At 46.8% G+C, this 21581-nt stretch overlaps 2 protein-coding genes across 2 annotated transcripts; one reads left to right on the forward strand and one right to left on the reverse strand.

Annotated features, from left to right (window-relative positions):
* The first annotated feature begins 6209 nt into the window (after positions 1 to 6209).
* LOC123144791 (S-adenosylmethionine decarboxylase proenzyme) lies at positions 6210 to 7988 on the forward strand. The gene is made up of 2 exons (XM_044564030.1): positions 6210 to 6363; positions 6465 to 7988. Exon 2 carries the CDS (start codon positions 6619 to 6621, stop codon positions 7783 to 7785), a length of 1167 nt encoding a protein of 388 aa, XP_044419965.1. The 5' UTR covers positions 6210 to 6363; positions 6465 to 6618; the 3' UTR covers positions 7786 to 7988.
* A 1239-nt stretch (positions 7989 to 9227) lies between these two features.
* LOC123144789 (histone-lysine N-methyltransferase ASHR3) lies at positions 9228 to 20216 on the reverse strand. Its single transcript, XM_044564029.1, has 11 exons — positions 19080 to 20216; positions 16525 to 16671; positions 15561 to 15722; positions 14293 to 14319; positions 13645 to 13762; positions 13398 to 13497; positions 12166 to 12259; positions 11613 to 11691; positions 10967 to 11138; positions 10782 to 10862; positions 9228 to 9829 (listed from the first exon to the last, which is right to left on the reverse strand). The coding sequence occupies exons 1-11, from the start codon at positions 20040 to 20042 to the stop codon at positions 9481 to 9483; spliced, it is 2292 nt and encodes a 763-aa protein (XP_044419964.1). The 5' UTR covers positions 20043 to 20216; the 3' UTR covers positions 9228 to 9480.
* Positions 20217 to 21581: the final 1365 nt, after the last annotated feature.

Here is a 21581-nt window from a genome sequence, read left to right on the forward strand (position 1 = left end):
GGCGACATACTGGCCATTTCCGCTGGATCCAATGAACCCCCAGATGAGGATCGCTGGATGCTACCACGGGCCGGACTGCAATGGCACAATTAATCACGTTAAACAATGAAAAGGAGAGGTCGGGTACACTTATGTACGAGAGTCATAGTACTTACGATGCGGCCTGAGGCTTAGTGCGGAGGCGTCGCTCCGGACTGCTGTCAACGTCCCACGCGGTGTTGACCGCAGGGGCGCCCTTCCCCTTCTTGGGCGTTCCCGCCTCCAGGTTCGTGGAGGCCACCCTCTTCTTCTCCTTAGGGGGAGGGTTCTTCTCCTCCTCCTCCTCCTCCTCCTCCTCTTCCTCGTCGTCGTCCTCAGGGACGGAGGAATGGGCTTCCTCGTCTTCGGACGTCACGTCCGAAGTGCCCTTGCGACGGGGGCCACTTTTGGCCCCCTTGGCCTTCTTCTTGGCCTTCTTCTCCGGCGCCTTATAGGTGCCGGCACCAGCATCTTCGCCATACGCGGGATGACCGGTTCTTCAGGCAGCGGCGCCAGACACTGGATCCGTTTCGCCCTCTCCATCCAATCCTGAAAAAGCAATGATAAAAATTCAGACATCATCCTTGAAACAATTAAGTAGGGGATACGTCAAAAATAGCATACCTCGCTGGCGAGGTGTTTGCAATCGTGCCCACGATCTGAATCTGTGGCCGGCGGTTTCTCGTTGCCCTTAAAGAGCAACTTCCAGGCACCTTCGTGAGTGGTTTTGAAGAGCCTCTCCAGAGTTTGGTGCTTCTTCGGATTAAACTCCCACAGAGGGCGACTTCTACGCTGGCACGGGAGGATCCGGCGAACTAGCATCACCTGGATTACATCGACAAGCTTGACGTTCTTGGCTATCATACTTTGAACGCGCGTTTGCAGCGCTATCAAATCATCGGGTGAGCACCAGTTCGGACTCTTCTCGACCCAGGAGGTGAGTCGCATGGGAGCACCGGAGCGGAATTGGCAGCTGCAGCCCAGGTGGTGTCGCGGGGTTCTGTGATGTAGAACCATTGTTTCTGCCACTCCTTTACTGTCTCCACGAAAGTACCTTTCGGCCAGGAGACGTTTGAGATCTTACTCACCATGGCTCCCCCGCACTCCGCGTGCTGGCCATCCACCACCTTCGGCTTCACATTGAAGACTTTGAGCCATAGCCCGAAGTGGGGTTGGATGCGGAGGAAGGCCTCGCACACGACGATAAACGCCGAGATGTTGAGGAAGGAGTTCGGGGACAGATCGTGGAAATCTATCCCGTAATAATACATCAGCCCGCGGACGAAAGGGTGGAGTGGGAACCCTAGTCCGCGGAAGAAATGAGGGAGGAATACCACCCTCTCGTTGGCTCCGGTGTGGGGACGACTTGTCCCTCGGCCGGCAGACGGTGGGCGATTTCCTTCGCCAAGTATTCGGCCGCCTGGAGCTCAGTAATGTCCTCCTCCTTGACGGAGGAGACCATCCACTTGCCCTGACCTCCAGATCCGGACATGGTCGAGTGCTAGCTCGAGTGGAAAAGAGATGAGAACTTGGGCGCTGGAGCTCGAGATTGGAAGGGCGGAGATAGAGAGGAGGCGTGGGATAAGGAGAGGGAATCCTTATCCCCTTATAAAGGCAGTAAATATCGAACGCCTCCCCACTCGCCTTAGAATTCGCCTATTCCCAAGGGCTGTATAAACGGCGCGGTTGGATTACCCATGCCCGCATTGATGAGAATCCCACTATAAGGGGGCACGATCTCTGCTTTGACAAGACGTGCCAATGGCAACCGTGTCTCGGGACGTGGAACGTCGGACACTAAACGGTCCACAATTATGACCGGACGGACGTGACGTCATGCTACTAAAATTTGTCAGCGGATTGGACTCGTGCAAAATTATATTCTCTCTGTGGTTGTGTATGGTGTGTGTGACAGGTCCGGATACTATCATCGCGTCCGAAGACTATCTTGGAGTTCGGAAAGAAGGGAACTCGCCTTGCAATGCCGAAGACAATCTGCGCGCCGGACTCCTCATCATTGAAGCCAGGTTCAGGGGCTACTAAAGGAGTCCTGGACTAAGGGGTCCTCGGGCGTCTGCCTGTTATCCATGGGCCGGACTGGTGGGCTGTGAAGACATGAAGGCTGAAGACTCTACCCGTGTCCGGATTGGACTCTCCTTGGCGTGGAAGGCAAGCTTGGCGATCAACTATGAAGATTCCTTCCTATGTAACTGACTCTATGTAACCCTAGATCCCCCCGGTGTCTATATAAACCAGAGGGTGTAGTCCGGAGAGGAGATACTCATTACCATAGTCATACAGGCTAGACTTCTAGGGTTTAGTCATTACGATCTCGTGGTAGATCAACTCTTGTAACACTCATATTCATCAAGATCAATCAAGCAGGAAGTAGGGTATTACCTCCATAGAGAGGGCCCGAACTTGGGTAAACATCATGTCCCCTGTCCCCTGTTACCATCGATCCTAGACGCACAGTTCGGAACCCCTACCCGAGATCCGCCGGTTTTGACACCGACAGCTACAGCAAGCGCCCGCCAGGCGGCGGTACTGTAGCCACGCCTCCCCCGACAAAGCATGCATCATTACCAGCATCGCTACAGTGCTGGGCAGCCGGCAAGACCTGCGAGCGGCGGGCGCGGCCTATCGGCCAAGCATGAGACAGCCAACAGGGCCCACCAGGCGGCGGGCCCCAGCGGACGGCGGAGAAGCCGGCGACCGTAGCCACTGACAGCCGGGGCCACCACCCGGCCAGATTACCTTTGTACCCCTGGGGGGTAGGCCTATATAAACCCCCCAGGGCATCCATGCAAAGGGTTCAGCCTCTAGATCATCCACACACACACATATATAGAGAGAGGAAGTTAGGGCTAGCCTTGTTCTTCTTCCCCCTCTAGAGAAACAGCTCAAGGAGCAAGCTTGTAGCCACCATTGTTGCTTGAGTGATCATGCGGAAACCCCGCAGAGCAGGAGTAGGGGTGTTATCTCCTAGGAGAGCCCCGAATATGGGTAAGATTCGTCGGCGTGCATGTCTTCGCCTCATCCCGTTTCCTAGCACCGGCGACGTCTTATTAGCCCCCTCCATGATAAGCCATCCCTTGGATATGTCGCACGACACACCCGACAACGGATTTGTTGTATCAAAATAGTCCTTCCAAAGAAGGAAATGCCTGCTCTCTCGGTTGCGATTCAACGCCGGATGGTGGCCCGGAATGGAGGCACAGAACGTCGGGCGCTGGCTATTGAGGTGGTGATGGACCAACACGGCAGCCAATATCTCCTCCTCCTCATTGGGCGACGAATCGTCGGAGTCGCAAAGGAAATTGTGAAAAAAGAACTCGTTGGCGGAGTTCATTTTGTACCTTGGCAAACTGTTGAACAACTTGCGGGCGTCAACGAAGGAAACGACCGTCAAAGGGAGTCGCGGTGCGCACGGACCAGCTAGCTGCCCCTGCCAGCGTCCGACGAGCGTGCCGGTGAGGATCTAGCAGGGGCGGCGAGGCGGCTTCTTGGTCGCGGTCACGGCTGTGTCGGGGGGGAGCGGGGGTGGGAAGCTGTAGGTTCCCTGGCGGCAAGACGGTGGTGGCGGGCGACGTGGGAGGTGGCGGCGTTGCAGAGCGGATGTTGCGGCGCCGGCAGCTGGCAAAGTCACCAGAAAAAATGGGCGGCGGCGTCGGCGACGAAGGAGGCGGGCGAGGGTTTGCTGTTGGGTGGGGAGAGGCCAATGTGCCACTGACCAGCGGGCCCGGGGGAGGAGAAGGCGAGCGCGCGCGTCCGTCTCATGTTCGCGCCGAAGCAAATCCTGCTAAAAAAGGGCCCGGAATGGGTCGCCCGCAGACAAAAAGCAGGCGCGCGTCCGTTTAGGTCGGTGCGTTGGGTCGATTTTTATGTCCGTGCTGAGCCAAACGGACGCCCGCGGACGAAATGGGTCGCCCCACTAGAGTTGCTCTAAGCAGAAAAATTATCAAAACGATTCTATCCCCAGGCCAAGTTTTCTAATTTCGTGTGCCACATCCTGAGATGGTGGAAACCTCAGCCGCTAAATCACCACTTGTGCATGAACGTTAGGCTAACCAACACAGCAGAAAAGTAGGATCGCACGGGCGATCAGGGAGGCGACGAGGGTTCCCTTGCGCGCTGTCGGTGACACCGCCGGCTCCCTCTCTCTCTGTCGGCCGCTCCGGCGGCGGGAGGGAGGGGAAACCTCGGGTCTGTTCGCTAGGTGGGTGTGTGGTAGGGTTAGAGTTGAGGAAGACGCTGCCGAGGCCGTTGCGGTGGTGTCGCGTCGGAATAAGTTTCTCCGGGCTCCGTTCGCGATCGGGCGAGGCTTTTGTCTTCGTCTAGGAGCCAGCGGAGTTGGGGATCCCCGGATCTCGTCGAGGTCGCGGGCTTTGGTGGCTGGAGGTCCATCGGCACTGGCCGTTTGGGTCCTCAGATGGGCGATGGATGCAGGGAGACGAAGATCCTTCTTCTTCCTTGTTGGTATGATTTGCTGCTGCTGTTATTCTCCTTCCTCTGTGCTGATGCTGGTGGGAGATCTTGCTTTGTCCGGGCGGATGGCCCGGCCGCGGTGCTGGACCTTTTGGAAGGGACACTTTTCGCGGTACTCAAAGTTAAAGATGGCGACGGCTGTTGCAGGTGTGTTTGATTGATGTCCATGCCCTCTCAGCGCTGGTGTCAAGAAAGGAGGAAGCAGCGTGGCGACATTTGTACCGTGATCGAAGATGATGACCTGCTTGCGACTGGTTGCAGATCCTTCTGCTGCAGGGGTCTTCTCTCAAGATTCAGGGATGATGACACAGGACTCCGGAGATCTTCTTGTGTTATGGTTGTCTTAGGGTACTCTAGGTGTTCATGATCCTTTGTGTTATGGTTGTCTTAGGGTACTCTAGGTGTTCATAATTCTTTGTGTTTGTGTTTCAGTGTGCTTGTAAGGGTCAACTTCTTTGTTCTGATTCGTGATATGAATGAAAAAATTCTTAAAAAAAATCACCACTTGTGCACGACAGTGACGTGCCGCGGTATCCGGAGAGGCAAACGATCCCACCACCACGCCACCGAATCAAAAAAAGCGCAACGGAGCGACTCCTCCACACGAAACAAAACCCCACCTCCTTTTCAAAAGGAAACCGATCCACACACATCACACGTACAGTGCATGCAACGGGCTCACGCGTCGTGCCGAGACCCTTCCGGGACAGCTGGACGCCTCCCAAATATTCCCAGGCGAAGCCTCCTGGGCCAAGCAAACGCGAGGAGCCCTCCCAGCCAAGCATATCCGCGCCGCGCCGCGAAGTCCGCACGCAAAAGCGCCAGAACGCGGTCCACCGTGACTCGGCACCCCCCAGCCGCGGAGCGCCCGTGAGCCTCTATCCGATCGGTCCAGTGGACCGGGTCCTTTTTCAGGGCTCGCTCGGCCCCTTATAAATACGCTGCCCAGGCCGGGGTGACTTTCCCATCTTGCAGGTCGCCTCATTTGTTTATTTAGCACAAACGCAAACTCCGTTCGTTCCCCACCACCATCTCGTCCAAAACCTAGAAATTCGGAGTGAGATTGTGTTCGTCCGTTTGCTTTCGTTTTTTGGAGATCCGTGAGGAGGGGGAGAGACAGATCCGTCGCTTGCTCCCAGCTCGAGGTTTGTGACGAGCGGATTCGACGCGCGCCTCCGAAGTTCTTCCTGGAACTGTTAAGATTTCTCTCCATCAGCTCATGTTGTTTCTATTCGATAGACATCTTCGATCCGCGGTGAAATTCGTTTCCTGTACCTAGGGATCATACTCCTTTTCGCCCCGGTGATGGGCTGGATAGGAAAAGTAAATAAACGTCGTCGTCTAGATTATCTGTAATTTCACAGACTTTGTGAAATATATGCAACACAGTCAGGAATTACCCGTGTTACTGTACGAATATGCTGTTCGGTACATCAATTTGTGGTAGATTTTGGCTGACCTGAATATTGCTTGATGTCAATTCGTTTCTATTTCATGATGCTTTCCTCCCTTTCTGTTATGCCTGGAATAGTCATCTTCAAATCTGGTCGAATATCATGTACACTAATAATTCAGTAGAGATTAGGGAAAATCCCTTTACTTTATGTACCTGGTGAAACGGGGAATCGCAGAAGGATATTAGTACTGCTTTTTACCTCGCAATATGTTCTGTACTTCCATCGTTTCTAACCCAAATCAACCCACTCCAGAATTTGATGTGCTATGGAATCCAAGGGTGGTAAAAAGTCCAGCAGTAGTCGTTCCTCCCTCATGTACGAAGCTCCCCTCGGCTACAGCATCGAGGACGTCCGCCCTGCAGGCGGCATTGAGAAGTTCCGCTCCGCTGCCTACTCAAACGTATGTATCCAATCAATTGAGCTCCTCCTTTCTTTTCGTTGCATATCTTGTTGATGATTAGATGCTCACAGTTTCTACTTCCAATTGCTTCTGTTTTGCAGTGCTCCAGGAAGCCATCCTGATAATCCCTCTCGTGCCCCATCCTAATTGCTTAGAATTCCCTCCCCTTTCAATTCATCTTCCTAAATTTTCTCTTGCTAGCTGCTTTTCTCTGACCAGCAAAGCCTTTTCTCCCTCTACCAACCTTCTGAAACAATGGCCGTCTCTGCGATTGGGTTCGAGGGATATGAGAAACGCCTGGAGATCACTTTCTCTGAAGCGCCAGTCTTCACTGACCCCAATGGCAGGGGATTGCGTGCGCTCTCTCGTGCCCAGATCGACTCGGTCCTTGATCTTGCCAAGTGCACCATTGTATCTGAGCTCTCCAATGAGAAGTTTGACTCGTATGTCCTTTCTGAATCAAGCCTCTTCGTGTACCCGTACAAGGTTGTGATCAAGACCTGCGGTACCACCAAGCTCCTGCTGGCCATTCCAAGGGTTCTTGAGCTTGCTGAGGAGCTGTCCCTGCCACTTGCTGCTGTGAAGTACTCCCGTGGGACATTCATATTCCCTGAAGCACAGCCTTCTCCACACAAGAACTTCTCTGCCGAGGTTGCCTTCCTGAATGGCTTCTTTGGTGGACTCAAGTCTGGCGGCAATGCCTATGTCATTGGTGATCCTGCAAAGCCAGGCCAGAAGTGGCATGTCTACTATGCCACCCAGCAGCCTGAGCAGCCTGTGGTCAACCTTGAGATGTGCATGACTGGTCTGGACAAGAAGAAAGCTTCTATCTTCTTCAAGACCTCTGATGATGGCCACACATCTTGTGCCAAGGAGATGACCAAGCTCTCTGGCATCTCTGAAATAATCCCGGAGATGGAGATCTGCGACTTTGATTTCGAGCCATGTGGCTACTCCATGAACGCCATCCATGGCTCTGCTTTCTCCACCATTCATGTCACCCCTGAGGACGGCTTCAGCTATGCTAGCTATGAGGTCATGGGGTTGGACCCTGCCTCCATGGCCTATGGTGACCTGGTCAAGAGGGTGCTGAGATCCTTTGGCCCGTCTGAATTTTCTGTTGCTGTGACCATCTTCGGCGGTCACAGCCTTGCTGGCACCTGGGGGGAGAGGCTGAATGTTGGGATCTATGATAGTACCAACATGGTCGTCCAGGAGCTGCCTGACGGGGGCGCTCTCATCTACCAGAGCTTCACTGCTGTCGGCGAAGACTTCACCGGGTCACCAAGATCTGTCCTGAATTGCAACGTTGATGGCAATTTAGTTACTGGCTGCAAGATGGATGCTTTCCTTTGCTGGGAAGACGATGCTGCGCAGGAGAAGGATGAGAGGGGGGCTGGTAAGAAGATGAAGAGCTCCTGATGGTGATGCTAGCTGGTCTGAATGAGCTTGTTGCGTCAGTTTGTTCTTAGATTTCCTTTTCCTGCTCCTGTCCTAGTACTCTGTTATGGGCAAGTGACGTGAAAATGGTTAGCGTTTTCTGCCAGTGTGAGCGAATGTATGGAAATGCCTGCATCTGGCTGCATGGTTTATGAATATAAAGAATAAGCCTTGTATTGAGCAAATGTTATTTTGTTATTTCCTGAAAGTTTTGTTAGAAGTCATTCTTGTCTGTCGTGGACCTATTGAATTCTGTGGCGAATCTGATTCAATTCTGATGGTGCCGAGGTTCGGGTACTAGTACCGCTTGCGTTGATTATTAGATAAGAATCTATCTCTTGGAGATGTCGATGCTCGATAAGAAAGATATGAACGCAAAGAATTTGCACTTGGGTGGCGTCCAACACCTTATACGTGGAGGCCGCCGAATACACCCGTTTGTAGCATCAGTCAAGTTCGGCCCATACAGTGTAGAAATGCTGGATAGTGGATGATGTAGAAATGTTGGATAGTGGATGATGGAGAGACAGTTCGACATGTCGATCCTAGCAATCCAAGCAAGGTCCCGGAGAGCATCACGCACCGTCGAATTCTTCCTTTTTGAAAACATGGCCATGCAGGTGATGGTGGTGGCCACATATAAAGGATCCATGCCAGTGTTATTGCAAGACTTGCCCAAATTAACCAAAGCTCTGGCATATTTTGCGGAGGTTGAGAACCCCCAACCCATCAAGTATTTTTGGCCTGCGTATAAGTTCCAACTCGCTTTGTCTTGGCCACCAGAATCCTTGTCTGAACCTGACCAAAAAACGGCCCTCTCGATCTTCTCAAAAGAGGGTACTAGGGTTGTCCCTCAAATGAAGTTAGTGCTAGATACATCCATTTAAAAAGATAAGCTTGAGACAAGCTTTTTCGAACGAAGGGAGTATCTAATTAAAGTGTGAACCAGAGTGTTGGCGTTGTTGACCACTATTGTTACGCTCTTTCAGGATGCTCCGCGGAGCAAGAATTAGGCATGTGTATCAAATCCTTTTTTTTTTCCTGCATTCTTTCTCTGCTGAATTGTCAGCAAGCCTCAACGACCATATCAGAACTGCATGTCATGGCATGTCAGTGTAGAATTTTAGGCCTCCTTTGATTTACAAGAGTTTTGTAGGAATTCTAAAGGATATGAATCTGTAGGAAAGAATTCTTCTAAGCTCTTTGACTTGTAGAAATGGGCTCCTATTCCTATGCAAAATAAGAACAAATCCTTAACATCTTAATAAATCCTATGAATCAAATGGTATCAGAGATACATGCCATTTCACTTTCTATGTTTTTCTATCCTCTAAACCAAAAGAGGCCTTAAGAGGATGCAACCACCTGTCATGGGTTGCATGCAACTTTGGGAAAACAAGCTCAACACGGCCGACACCAGATCATTCGCATGAACGGGAGGTTAATAAACACAATCAGCTCAAGCCTGCTTACAACTTGCAAAAGATTCAGAGTGTTCTCTCCAACTTCAACTATAAAATTGACTATGGGATGAAGAAAATGTTACAACTTACAACACCGTAAAAGTCCTGAATCAGCAAATGTGAAAGAATCGTTTCAAATGAACTCATATACGAGTGTATCGTCATGATATATTTATACAGAAGCGACTCAGGACTTCAGCTTAGCCGAAAAGCTCTATAGAATGAATGCACCAGCTTCAATATCTGATGGCTGCACGCTAGCTGAAGATGACGATGGATCTAAAAGGGACGTCCGCTGCCGTTTGTGTCCCCAACATATCCGGTCTATCTTCGTTTTGCTTCTCAAGTTAAAGGGAACCTCTATACAGTTGGTCCAGGGTAACAGGCGAGTCTCTGTTTTGACCCTTGAAGGAGAGCAGCCGCCCTGTTGCACGAGCAACTTATTCTCAAGCGCCGCAGCCGCAAGAGCGTTCTGTGTTGGATTCTTTAGTTGGCTGCCCAAGTATCCTTGGCAACTCTTTGCTCCGCAATGGCACTTAACCTTCTCTCCAAAATGCACAAACCTGGAAGAAAGCAGTAAACTGTAATTGTTCAAAGAAATAACAAGTCTTGGGAAATATGGATGTAAGGGTGGAAAGAATCTCATTTCATTTGCTCCCCTGATTAGCATACATTAAACCATGCAGAATTACTATATCCTCTCTGCGTAATGAATAAATCTATCAAAACCAGCGAAATGCCCTGCAATCAGGATAGCTAGGACTTGGGCTGTTCAAAAAGGGTTTTGTTAGCCCATCTGAAATAGGTATGGAAGCACGCTGTACTTCTTCATCGCAGGCATGTCCCATTTCAGTCCATACTGCACAGAGTGGTTTGGGCCAGATAATATAACCCAAGTTTGGTAGAGGTGTGTTTGGGTCTGACCATATGACCTAGGTTTGAACAACTAACTGAGACCAGGGAACACTAGGAACAACTGAACCTGGTTTGTACTAAAGGTAATATAACCCAAGTTTGGTAGAGAAGTGTTTGGGTCTGACCATATGACCTAGGTTTGAACAACTAACTGAGACCAGGGAACACTAGGAACAACTGAACCTGGTTTGTACTAAAGGGAAGTTAAACAGCATATCCTGGCTTACAGTAATGCACACAAATTGGCAAACAGAAACCCAAGAATGCTACTACCGGTGTATTCTCTGGAAAATCACAGTCCAAGGCAAGTGACCTACTGATCTAAGACCCCAAGCTCAGATGGACAAGTTGCTGGCTCACCATAACAATATTTGTAGTTAAATGCTAATTTGGTCACTTTGGTGGTACATACCCGGATCAGAATGTTACAAGCTTGACTAAAAATATCACAAACTCATCAGTAACTAGAGCTGATTGCAGCAGGCCGCTCAATGCAATATATTCGTTGCCCCTCAATATTGCTATAATGTACTCATTTTTGCCTGATCAGGTTAAGAAATATATGTACTCTTTTGAGAGAAAAAAAATGACTGTAAATACCTGTAGTCATAAGTTAAGGGCTCTCCAACTTCAATGAAACGAGAGGCAAAAACACCAACTCTTGTCTCACCCTCAACTTGCCTGATGAACCATATAGAGTTATAGACAATGAGGAACATCGTCACTTAAAACAAAAATTATCATCACTGAATACAAAACAAGCTATCTGTTCCAGAAATCATTACCACTTTTCTAGTTTACAGTTGGGATCACAACTATGGTTTAGAAAACGTGAAGTGTTTCCTTTAAAAGTTGCATCTATTGTAAAATCTTTGCTGATTTCACACATGTAGAAATTTTTGTCCCCGCGCCGCTTCATGTCCCAAAGCCGTTGTTCACATGTTGCGTCATTGATGACTGAAATAAGGTTTAAAATGAAAATACATAAGGATATCATTAAGTCGCCACAGCAGATTTACGGAAGATAACTCAGGACTAAAACCAAACTAGTTTCGATTTCCTTAATTTACAAAACATGAGCTCTACATTCAATGGCATAAGTCCAAGGTTGTGTCCTTTGTGCTCTGTAGGTATGCCCTTTGGGCTCTTGCAATACATTACTTGAGTGTTCCTCATAACTTGACGTGGTAATGTGGCGTTAGGGCACCGGGTTCTCAACTCTAACAACCACCCTTAAACAAAGAGCAATTGTAAATGTAACTCAAGGATTTATTTGGCACAAATAAGCATAAACGAAATTAGATGAATTAAAGCCAGTGAAAATGAGGGCACAAGCAAAATGTCATTTCCCCCATTGCATACGTGCAGTCATCTAGAAACTATTTGCTATTTCTATTAGACAAATATTTAACGTAGCAGAATAAGTTGTACCTTCACCCACATACTCAATTATGAAATCACCTTTCTCCAATGGCTCCAATGCAACAGCACCCCATCCACAACCTTCTGACTGTAAAGGTGAAAAGGCTGTTGTTTATTGTAGTCAAACAAGTAGAATAAACATCATTCATTAAGCATAACACCATAACCGATTCTCAAAAACGCACCCCTATCATTGCCACATATCATTTTGCATCCAATAGTACAAGAAATGGGATTTGTGAAGGCAGTACTGCAGTGGGTACTTTGGCAGCCACCGAGGAAAACAGAACTAGTGTATTCATTTGCATTGTGTAGCAATTAGGTGAAGTGCTTATGCAAGTGGCCCATGTATAAACAATATGCCCCTTCATTTAGCTGTTTCCCAGCAGTACAACTCATGGCACACACAAACTCTCGAAGGGGAAAAGAGTGGACCTTGAAAAATTAGAAGAGTAGTTTAAACATATCCTTGCGGAGTGGCTTGTTGCTACACAGGTTTGTGAATAAATTGGCAAGTGAAGTCCAAATGTATACAAGCACATCATTTGAAAGACAGGACTACCTTGACAATTTTAATTTTCTTATCCTTGCGGAATGGCTTGTTGCTACACAGGTCTGAGCAGTGGCAACTCTTGGAACAACTCATAGAAAGACCCCTGATAAAAGACAGCCAAATATCAATATGTCAAATAAATACAAGTATGGTTGCTAGGGTAAATATCTATATCGTACACATGTACAAAATCTGTACAATCAAGCTAACTTATTCGGCGATTAGTAATATGCACACGTGACAGTAATCCAGCATTAATGTTCAAATAACAAGAAAATACGCTACTCCATTTGCTATAGTAGAAAGAATGAATCCAATACTACCGCGCATTTTGGTGCTACCGTACTCCCATAGTTGACAGGATTGACAATAGATGGATCTACAGTGCGCATTCAAATCCATATTCTGTGGTGATTGTGAATAGGAGCTCATATTTTACTTTTCTCCATTTTAACATAAAGCTATTGTTCATCTTTGTATTGATCAAATCTGGATCGACAATAGACAGAATTCACCTCTTTTGTTTTTGTTTCTCTTTGTATTGATCAAATCTGGATTTGAAACAGATTGATCTTTTGTCAATATTGTCAAAATAATTATTTTATACTTTTCCGAGCTACATGAGGGGAAGACAGATAATACATGATGCAAAACAGTAATATATAAAAACCAAATAATCAATTGTTTACACTGATGGTGAAGTTCTATTTAGGTCCAAGTAATTTTCACCACAACTCCAACATCGATTTATTTTCCTATCTAAACCAGATCAAATCAACCTTGATGCTGGTGATCGTGGTAGTTTTGCCAGGTGAGCGACATGGACTCCTAATCAGCAAATGTGAACTAACATGGATGATGTGGTATTCTGTTTTTTTTAGGGGTATGTGGTATTCCAGTTAGCAGTACATTTACTAAACAGAAAAAACAAATTACAATGTATAGTCAGGCCCATCTGGCAGCCCAAATCTCCTCTCTTCTCCCTGCACTCTCTCATTGTATCGCTCCTGACCCACAATCTCGGTTAGAAACTTACAATGGTCAGTACAATAGTTGAGCATCGAGGCAATTTTATAAGTACCCACCAATGCATATGCTTGCTCTTTTGCCAGAATGCCATGTCAGAGGTTCCATCTTAAGAACACAGTAACATTCACATATATCAAACTAGAGATAGTTTTGCCAAAACTTCATTATTAATGTATGCATCTAAACTGTATTAGTAGAGTCAGAAAGAATACCTGCATTCGCAATCATCTTTGCAAACAGAATCCGATTTGCAATTTGTGCACCCAGTCTCGGCACTCGAATCGGCGCGTTTCTTCTTGACTAAATATACATCTTTTACAACATTAAGAAAACAATGATGACGTGTAGAGGTGTAAGGCAGACGGACACGATACTCATTCACAATAAAGAAGTCAAATGGAAGTAAATAGCTCCAGATATCTTGATCGAATAACTACAGCAAGTATTACTTTAGGATACTGCGCCTGATATGTGTGTACGAGGGCGGTTTACAAACAATCGCCGTGAAATTCCTAATGGTTGAATCAATATTGAATTCTTCATTAACATATGGAAGAGGTAGTCGGCAGAAGACTTCCTGTCAAACAAGCATTGTTAGCACTAGTTATGCACCTGGTAGGCAAGACAGATAATCTTCTTGAGAAAATATTACTTTTTCTGGAACAAGACAATCATTTAACTTGTTTCTGCAGCATTCCAGCATTAATAAACTAAATAGGTTCCTCCCAAATCTTCATCTCATTCTAAAGTGATGATTTTCACTTATTTTCAGTCTCCATTGTACATTTTCAGCCATAGTAGTATGTATAATTAAACCAAAAAAGTACATGAAAATATTTTTTGCATGTGGCCATTCTAAAACAACTGACCAAACACATCCCAAAACATCAGCTATTTTATCATGCAGAGGGAGCATAAGACGACAATATTGGTCTGCTTAAAGACTGGAGTACCGGATAAAAGCATCCTAAAGCCTACAGAGCATTAACACTCCAAGAACAAGGAACTTGAAAATAAACTATTTAAGAAAATAGCGCAACACAACTTAAAAGAAGCAAATATAAAAAGGGAGGTAGCTACATACAGTTATATTATGCCAGCACTAACCTCTATGTTGTTTGTCAGGTCAGCATTCTGTCACCATCAAACAAAGTACTCCTGTCAGACACCTCAAGCATTACAAATATTAACAAAAAGGTATGGAATGCAGTCAACTATTCTGGTAATATAAATTAATAATCTAGAGGTAAAAGAAAGTAATGCAAGGATCAGCAGTGCACAAAACTATGAATCAAACTTATCTATAGTTGGAACAGAACCAGCAGAAAACTAAATGCTCCTCGTGACAGAGAGTTCTGGTTTTATTAAGAATGAACTCCATAAAATTAATCATTTTCATTGGGACTTGGAAAATATAAATTTGTGACTTTGTGTGTTAACAGAAAAAAGAAGAATCACAGAGCAATGGTCATTTTACGGATATACAAATGGTGAAACATTAAGAGAACTCTAAGACCACATGGAGTATGGGCAAATTCTGGAGGTGCATTGATAATATTTGTTATGTTTACGCATTCATGGATACTTGTATCAACTACCGTGTATGCAAGGTATGGCATAGAGATTGGTGTTGTTCATGCATCTGTATCGAGCAATTATGAAGCAAGATCTGGAAGACTGGAACAAAGACTCTTCTGTGAACATATATTTAAACCAAAAACAATTTACCAGTGATGAACTTCTGGTATGATAAAAGAAACTTATATTAGCGGGAAAAACTGGGCTAAAACTTAAAAGGGACGGAAGCTCAAAAAAGAAACTTGAAAAAGTAGGTATCCTGTTTGCTATGGCCAAACTGAGAACAAAAGACTGTAACACCGATTTGATATTCAAGGAAGAAGTGGCTTAATTTAAATGAAATGCATTAGAAGATTTGCAGCTTTCAGCATAGTTGAACAAATAGAATATAAAGATGCAAGTCAGACGCGAGGGAACCGGAAAAATGCTTAAAAATACTTGCGATAGGTTTTTCTTCTTGTGGAAATACTTAACGATTCAACCTTCAGCTGTAAATAAATGGCGCCCTAGAAAGTTTGCATTCAAACATCTCTAGCTTTTACCAGAAACATGGAAGAACATTTAGATCGGTCAAGTGAGATTAGTATCACCAGATTTTCATGAAAATATTATGATTGTAACATTTTTTACTAACATGTTCATATGAAAAGTAATGGTCAAAGTTGTGAGTGGAGAGTGTCCATGTCCAAAACCTCGTCTATTCATGAAAAAGGGACTAGTAAATTAGAAGGCAAAGTAGTTACCCTGTTCATGGATAACAATATGAATTGAGGAATTGTAAGGGATAAAGGATAGACCTCATTTTGAAGGAGCCAATTGGAAGGGTGCCTCCAGCAAATTGCACTTCCTTGGTCATCTTTTAGATGAATTAGAGGCCATGGTGCACATTTTGTATGTGCTGCAACTGTACAACGTCCACAGCGCCAAAAAAACATTTTTTGCTTACAAACCATGCAACCCTGATTATAGAGAAAGAAAGTCCAAATAATGTGTATCAAAATTAAGTATGACCTTCAAAAAATTTCGGAACTACAGGAATTGGCCTTTTAAATACCTTTTAAAAAATATTCTCTGTACAAAATGCCAAAAAAAAATTAGTCCCTCCATATCATAAATACATGTCGTTTTGGATACTGACCCAGTCTTCACAATTTACCTTTGACCATTAATTCTTACGGCAGTATGCACAAGAAAATATAAAATTATTATATTATGAATATACTTTTCGACACAAATCTAAGCATACGATTTACAAGTTCTCAATCTAAATATTTAGAACAATATTCATAGTCAAAGTTAAGACATGTCCAAAAGGACATGCATTTGTGATATGGAGGGAGTACTATGTTATTTTGTTTACTTATTCCTTCACAAATAGTAAGCCATGTGGTGGTCATGAATTGATCATACATCGACAACCATAACTATGAACTATTAGCCTGTCAAGGACTCAAAATATATTTGAGTCATTTGCAAATACATTGTGTTACTTAACATAACCCGTAAGTGTGTCTATTTATAGTTTCTAAACCATCTAGTATAGCATAATTGTATGTTGAATGCAACAATTATCCATGTGGACAGAATACTGCATATCAAAACAGGGTAGGCATACTCAAGTATGAAACCTAGACAAGTCCAACAACTTCACAAAAGTTCTTTAAGCTACATAACTTGCATTTTTAGGAAAATCTTATGTTTTTGCCAATGCACAGCACATGCAATATTAAACATATCCGGTTTCATAACATTTCAACTTACATGCTGAGGGCACCTGAAGCTTTCGGCAGTGAAATTTGCAGTATATTCCACCACACAGGTCAGATGGAACATTTGTTCACAACGGCTAACTGAACATTTTATTTCTTCCAAGGGATGGATAATCTTATAGCACACACGACATTCAACCTGTGCACATACGAATAATCATCAGATACAAAGCCAATAAAAATTGATCAAAACTGAAACTTGGTCCAGATGTTGATTTAATTATGAAAAATTATCACGTTAATGAGCTCCAGTCAACAGGTAGGCAGAGGCGTATATGAAGTTTGATGAGGTGTATGCTGAGAAATATGTAATTAAGCATCAAGCAATTGGAAAGTTGGCAGTGGAACTTAAGGAAACAAAAATCTCTCAGTTCTCACGTTAATCAAAGAACAACCTTACATTGTTCATGGCAGCTCGCCACTGTGATGTGTAGTCAATAACATGATCTCCTCTCGGCAAGCAACAAACAGTGTGGCTGCTCACCTGAACTGGCAGACATCTAGGAAGGAAGGGGGATCAGATCTGGTCTCTGGTCTACTCGTAGAGTGAAAGTGGAGAGGGGGTCAAAGGCGGCACTGGAACTAATACTGCATAAAACAACTTTTCTCAGATCCCACATTGATCAAAGAACAACCACATTGTTCACGCCAGCTCACCACTGTGCAGTGTAGTAGATAACATACTAACATGTTTGCCAGTTGGCTAGTGGGCTGCTCGCTTAAACTGACTGATATCTAGGAGGGAAAGCGGAGCTCAGATCTTGTCTTCAACTTGCTAGGAGAGAGGAAGTGGAGAGAGGGTTTAGAACTGGGAAGGAACCGTAGCCGCTGATGCCAGTTGTTGACCGTCTCCAGTGCACATCTGTTGCCACCGTCCAGAGCATGGTGTCGCCTCCCTGTCTTCCGCCGTCGTCTCACAGGCACTCTTTTTTCATTCCCTTTCTTCTTTGTTCCTCCCGCTCCCCACTCTACTTTGCAGCTCGTTGCCCATATCCATCCTCTGCCCCGCTGCTTGCCTCTCAGCTGTCAGCTCTGCAGCTAGCGGTGCTGGATTCTGCTTGCTCTCCTCTACTCACATAGAATTGTACAAGTATAAGAGTAAAGAGTTTGAAATAGGACGACAAGGATTGAGTTGGCAAGCAGTGGACCTGACAGCCTGCTGGTATTAGAAAACCGGGAGAAAGGACTGGATGATTTAATGTGTTTTTGCTTGAGAGATGTTGTGGGATGTGCGTCGTATGCGTGTCGTTTGTTCTGATTTTCCTCTCTGTTGTATGAGTGTTGTTTGTTATGATTTGACTAATATATGTGATTATCTAATCACCACCTAGGCCGCCACCTAGGTGCCAGGACGAGCTGGCGACTTGAGTCACGCAACTGGAAGAAGGGTCGTAACTTTGACCCCAAAAGATGTTGAGGCGCGTTAGGCATCAGTGACATCCCGGCTTAATAGGAATGGTATACTACTTGTATAAACAAGGTGCACCCTTTTTTCTGGGATCGCATCCAAAAGGAAACCTCGAAGTTAATCGTGCTTGGCTTGGAGCAATTTGAGGATGGCTGACCAACTAGGAAGTTGATCCAGGGTCCGCACGAGTGAGGACAAAGTGCGCGGGAAAGACCAGTCTAGATCCTAGGTGGTAGCCAGGCACAACGGCCAAGAACCGGTGGGTTTTGGCCGGGGCGTTACAATTGGTATCAGAGGCGAGCCTCGCGGTTACACAGGTGTGTGTGGGTCAGGTGCGCGGGCATGTGGCGCATGGCGCGTGTGGCCTGTCATGGCACACGGCATGGCACATGTGCTGGGCTGGACGCACAGACGTGTGCCAGGAGGGAACGTTCCTGCTGGGCCGACGTCAAATGATAACTACTCATATCAACAAGGTGCACCTTCCTTTCTGGCTCCCAGAACCTCAAAGTTAAGCGTGCTTGGCTTGGAGCAATTTGAGGATGGGTGACTGACTAGGAAGTTGACCCCGGGTGCGCACGAGTGAGGACAATGTATGCAGGAAAGACCAATGTTGGTCTGTGGGGCCAGTCTAGATCCTAGGTGGTAGCCAGGTGCAACGGCCAGGAACCGGTGGGTTTGGCCAGGGCGTTACAGCATCAGTCGGCTGATCCTGAGAACGGATCAGACGGCTTGCTAGCCAGCTGATTGTAAACTTTATATAAGTCTCTGCCTACCTGTGCTCAATCTAAGTTCTCTACATGACTAGAAATTATGACAGCATGCTGTTGAAAATATGTGAGCTGTGGATAGAGAAAGTAAATCTGTGTATCACAAGGACAAATGTGATGGTTTTATAATCAAGGCTTTGCTTGTTTACATCTGTTGACAAACTGCTCGAGCATTGGTTGATCTTAGCTGTGACGTGTATTACCAATTGAGATGTATGGGTTGCGTTTTGGTACAATATGCAGTTGTGGAGATATTAGTTTGATGATGCACAGAGTAAATCACCTTAACATAATTTCGGTCGAACAGTAATTCTAAGTAATGCTGAATCAGCCACTGGCGATTCAGTCATTAGGAGCAGAAACCCTTACCGCCTTGGGCGCACCAGTGAGGAATGGCAGCACACAATGCTGCAGGGAGGCACCTGACGCCACCTTCCTCGCCTCCCACTCCTTCACATAGTCCTTGAGTGACCGACCCGATGCCAGCGCCAGCACCGTTGCTGCCGGAGATAAAGGCGAACGAGCCGAAGACGACCTCTTCCCGCTGCCGCGGCGCACCTCAGGGTGGGCTGTGATAGAAACCACACCCTTGTTCACATAGTCCTCTAGCATCAGATCCGGTGCCGGCGCTGCTGCTGGCAGCAGCGCCACGGCCGAAGGTAGCTGGGCAGAGGACGGCTTCTTTCCGCCACTGCGGCGCGCCTCAGGATATGCAGTGGCAGAGACCGCACACACGTTCACATAATCTTCGAGCTTCACACCCGGTGCCGGCGCATGTACGGCCGTGGCGGCAGAATGCAACGGGGCAGAGGAGTCCTTACCGCCGCCGTGGTGCACTTCAGGAGAGGCGGCGAGAGAGGCCACGTTCACATACTCCTCGAGCGCCCGACCAGATGCCGGCGCTGGTGCCGCTGCGGACGGAGGCAGCGGGGCAGAGGACGAGTTCTTCCGGCCGCCTCCTCTGCGCGCCTCTGCGCCGGCAGTGACAGCGATCACGCCCTCGTTCACATAGTCCTCGAGCACCCGACCCGATACCGGGGCAAGTGAGGCCGCCGCGGACGAAGGGGGCGGAACAGAGGACGACTTCCTCTCGCCGCCGCGGCGCGCCTCGGGGCAGGCGGTCACGGGGACCGCGCCCTGGACGTCAAAGGCGCGCACGCGGCCGCTCCAACGGCACTCCACAGGGATAATGGGAGCGCCATCGCCGCCGGAGGAGGATTCCGTCGCCGCCGCCGCCGCTGCCGTCGCGGGGTCAGCGGCCGCATCCCCGCCCACTAGGTCCACGGCGGCGTCGGCAGACAGTTCGGGGCAGACGGTGCTCAGATCTGGCATGGCAGCGAGGGGCCGAGGGGTGAGGGCTAGGGTTTGGAAGGCATTGGAGTTGGGTAGAGACGCCCCTCAGAATGGACTGAAGGAGATGTGAGCTGAACTGGGGAAGAAGTTGGTGTGATTTCTGTGACTGGGAAAAGTTGCTGTGTGGCGGTCGGAGAGACTCGTCCGAAATTCGTTACGCGGCAAACTGAGACGAAGATCTCACCCCCTCCAACGAACTGTAGCAGTGTCAGCTGTGGTAAAATATACTTTCGGTTCTGAGCTCGACACTTTTTTTTTTGAAAAACATAAAGTGTGTTTACAAGTTCAACCGACTCTAAAAACAACGTGTAGTCCTTCAAATTGATGATCGCTATGTTATGATCGATTTTGTTTATTGTTGATATGCTTGAAGATCTCGTTGCATCAATTATACAATAGTTTGTCTAATTCACATCTAGATGTCTTTAAAAATGTCACGTCTAAGCTCCCACAAATATATAATGCATCAACAAACACAAAAAAACTAGGAAAAAAAATAGACCACAAACAGAGTGCACATCAGCTTAGATGTGACATAACTATGTCACATCTAGATGTCTCCTACGCAGATTCATTATACAAATATAATGAGCGCATATCCGGCCTCTGCATGGTTAGGATGCACATAGCCAGCATCAACGCGCACACAAAACACGCTGACAAATAACAAAGTCATGTAAGCCAAAGCTATATGTAAACGAGGAAAAAGGAAAAAACCCTAGCTTGGATCCGCGATCCGCAAACTACAACAATGACCATATTCGCATCAATCATCTTATGACATCACACAGACACTGAGGTTCTTCGATAACAACGCCTTCAGGAAGGGAGCGGCGCTCAATCGCCGCCGTCACCGGATACAACCAGCCAAAGTCAGAATCTAAGTTTTCACCCTGAAGAACCGGTCCGAACATATCCAAGCAATGCCTTCAACAAGGTAACGACGGGAAAACATCGCCATTGCCAGGTATAACTCACACATGTCAGACCTTGGCTTCCACCCCGGAGCTCGAGACCAGATGCTCGAGTAGCACCACCATTGATGTCACTTCTGTGTTGTCGTCGCCACTTTCCCGAGATCCCAGCAGCTACATGCCAGACCGCCACCGCTGCACAACCATCCCTTTGCGTCAAATCATCGTCATAGTTTGCATCTCCCTACTGAACACAACCACCGGATTGGAGAGAGCATCCCTCGCGAAGACCTTCCGTGTTGGAAATATGCCCTAGAGGCAACAATAAAATGGTTATTATTGTATTTTCTTGTTCATGATAATTGTCTATTGTTCATGCTATAATTGTATTAACTGGAAACCGTAATACATGTGTGAATACATAGACCACAACATGTCCCTACTAAGCCTCTAGTTGACTAGCTCGTTGATCAATAGATGGTTATGGTTTCCTGACCATGGACATTGGATGTCATTGATAACGGGGTCACATCATTAGGAGAATGATGTGATGGACAAGACCCAATCCTAAGCATAGCACAAGATCGTGTAGTTCGTTTGCTAA

The sequence above is a fragment of the Triticum aestivum genome, chromosome 6D (assembly GCF_018294505.1).
Source record: "Triticum aestivum cultivar Chinese Spring chromosome 6D, IWGSC CS RefSeq v2.1, whole genome shotgun sequence".
In the NCBI taxonomy this organism is placed as follows: domain Eukaryota; kingdom Viridiplantae; phylum Streptophyta; class Magnoliopsida; order Poales; family Poaceae; genus Triticum; species Triticum aestivum.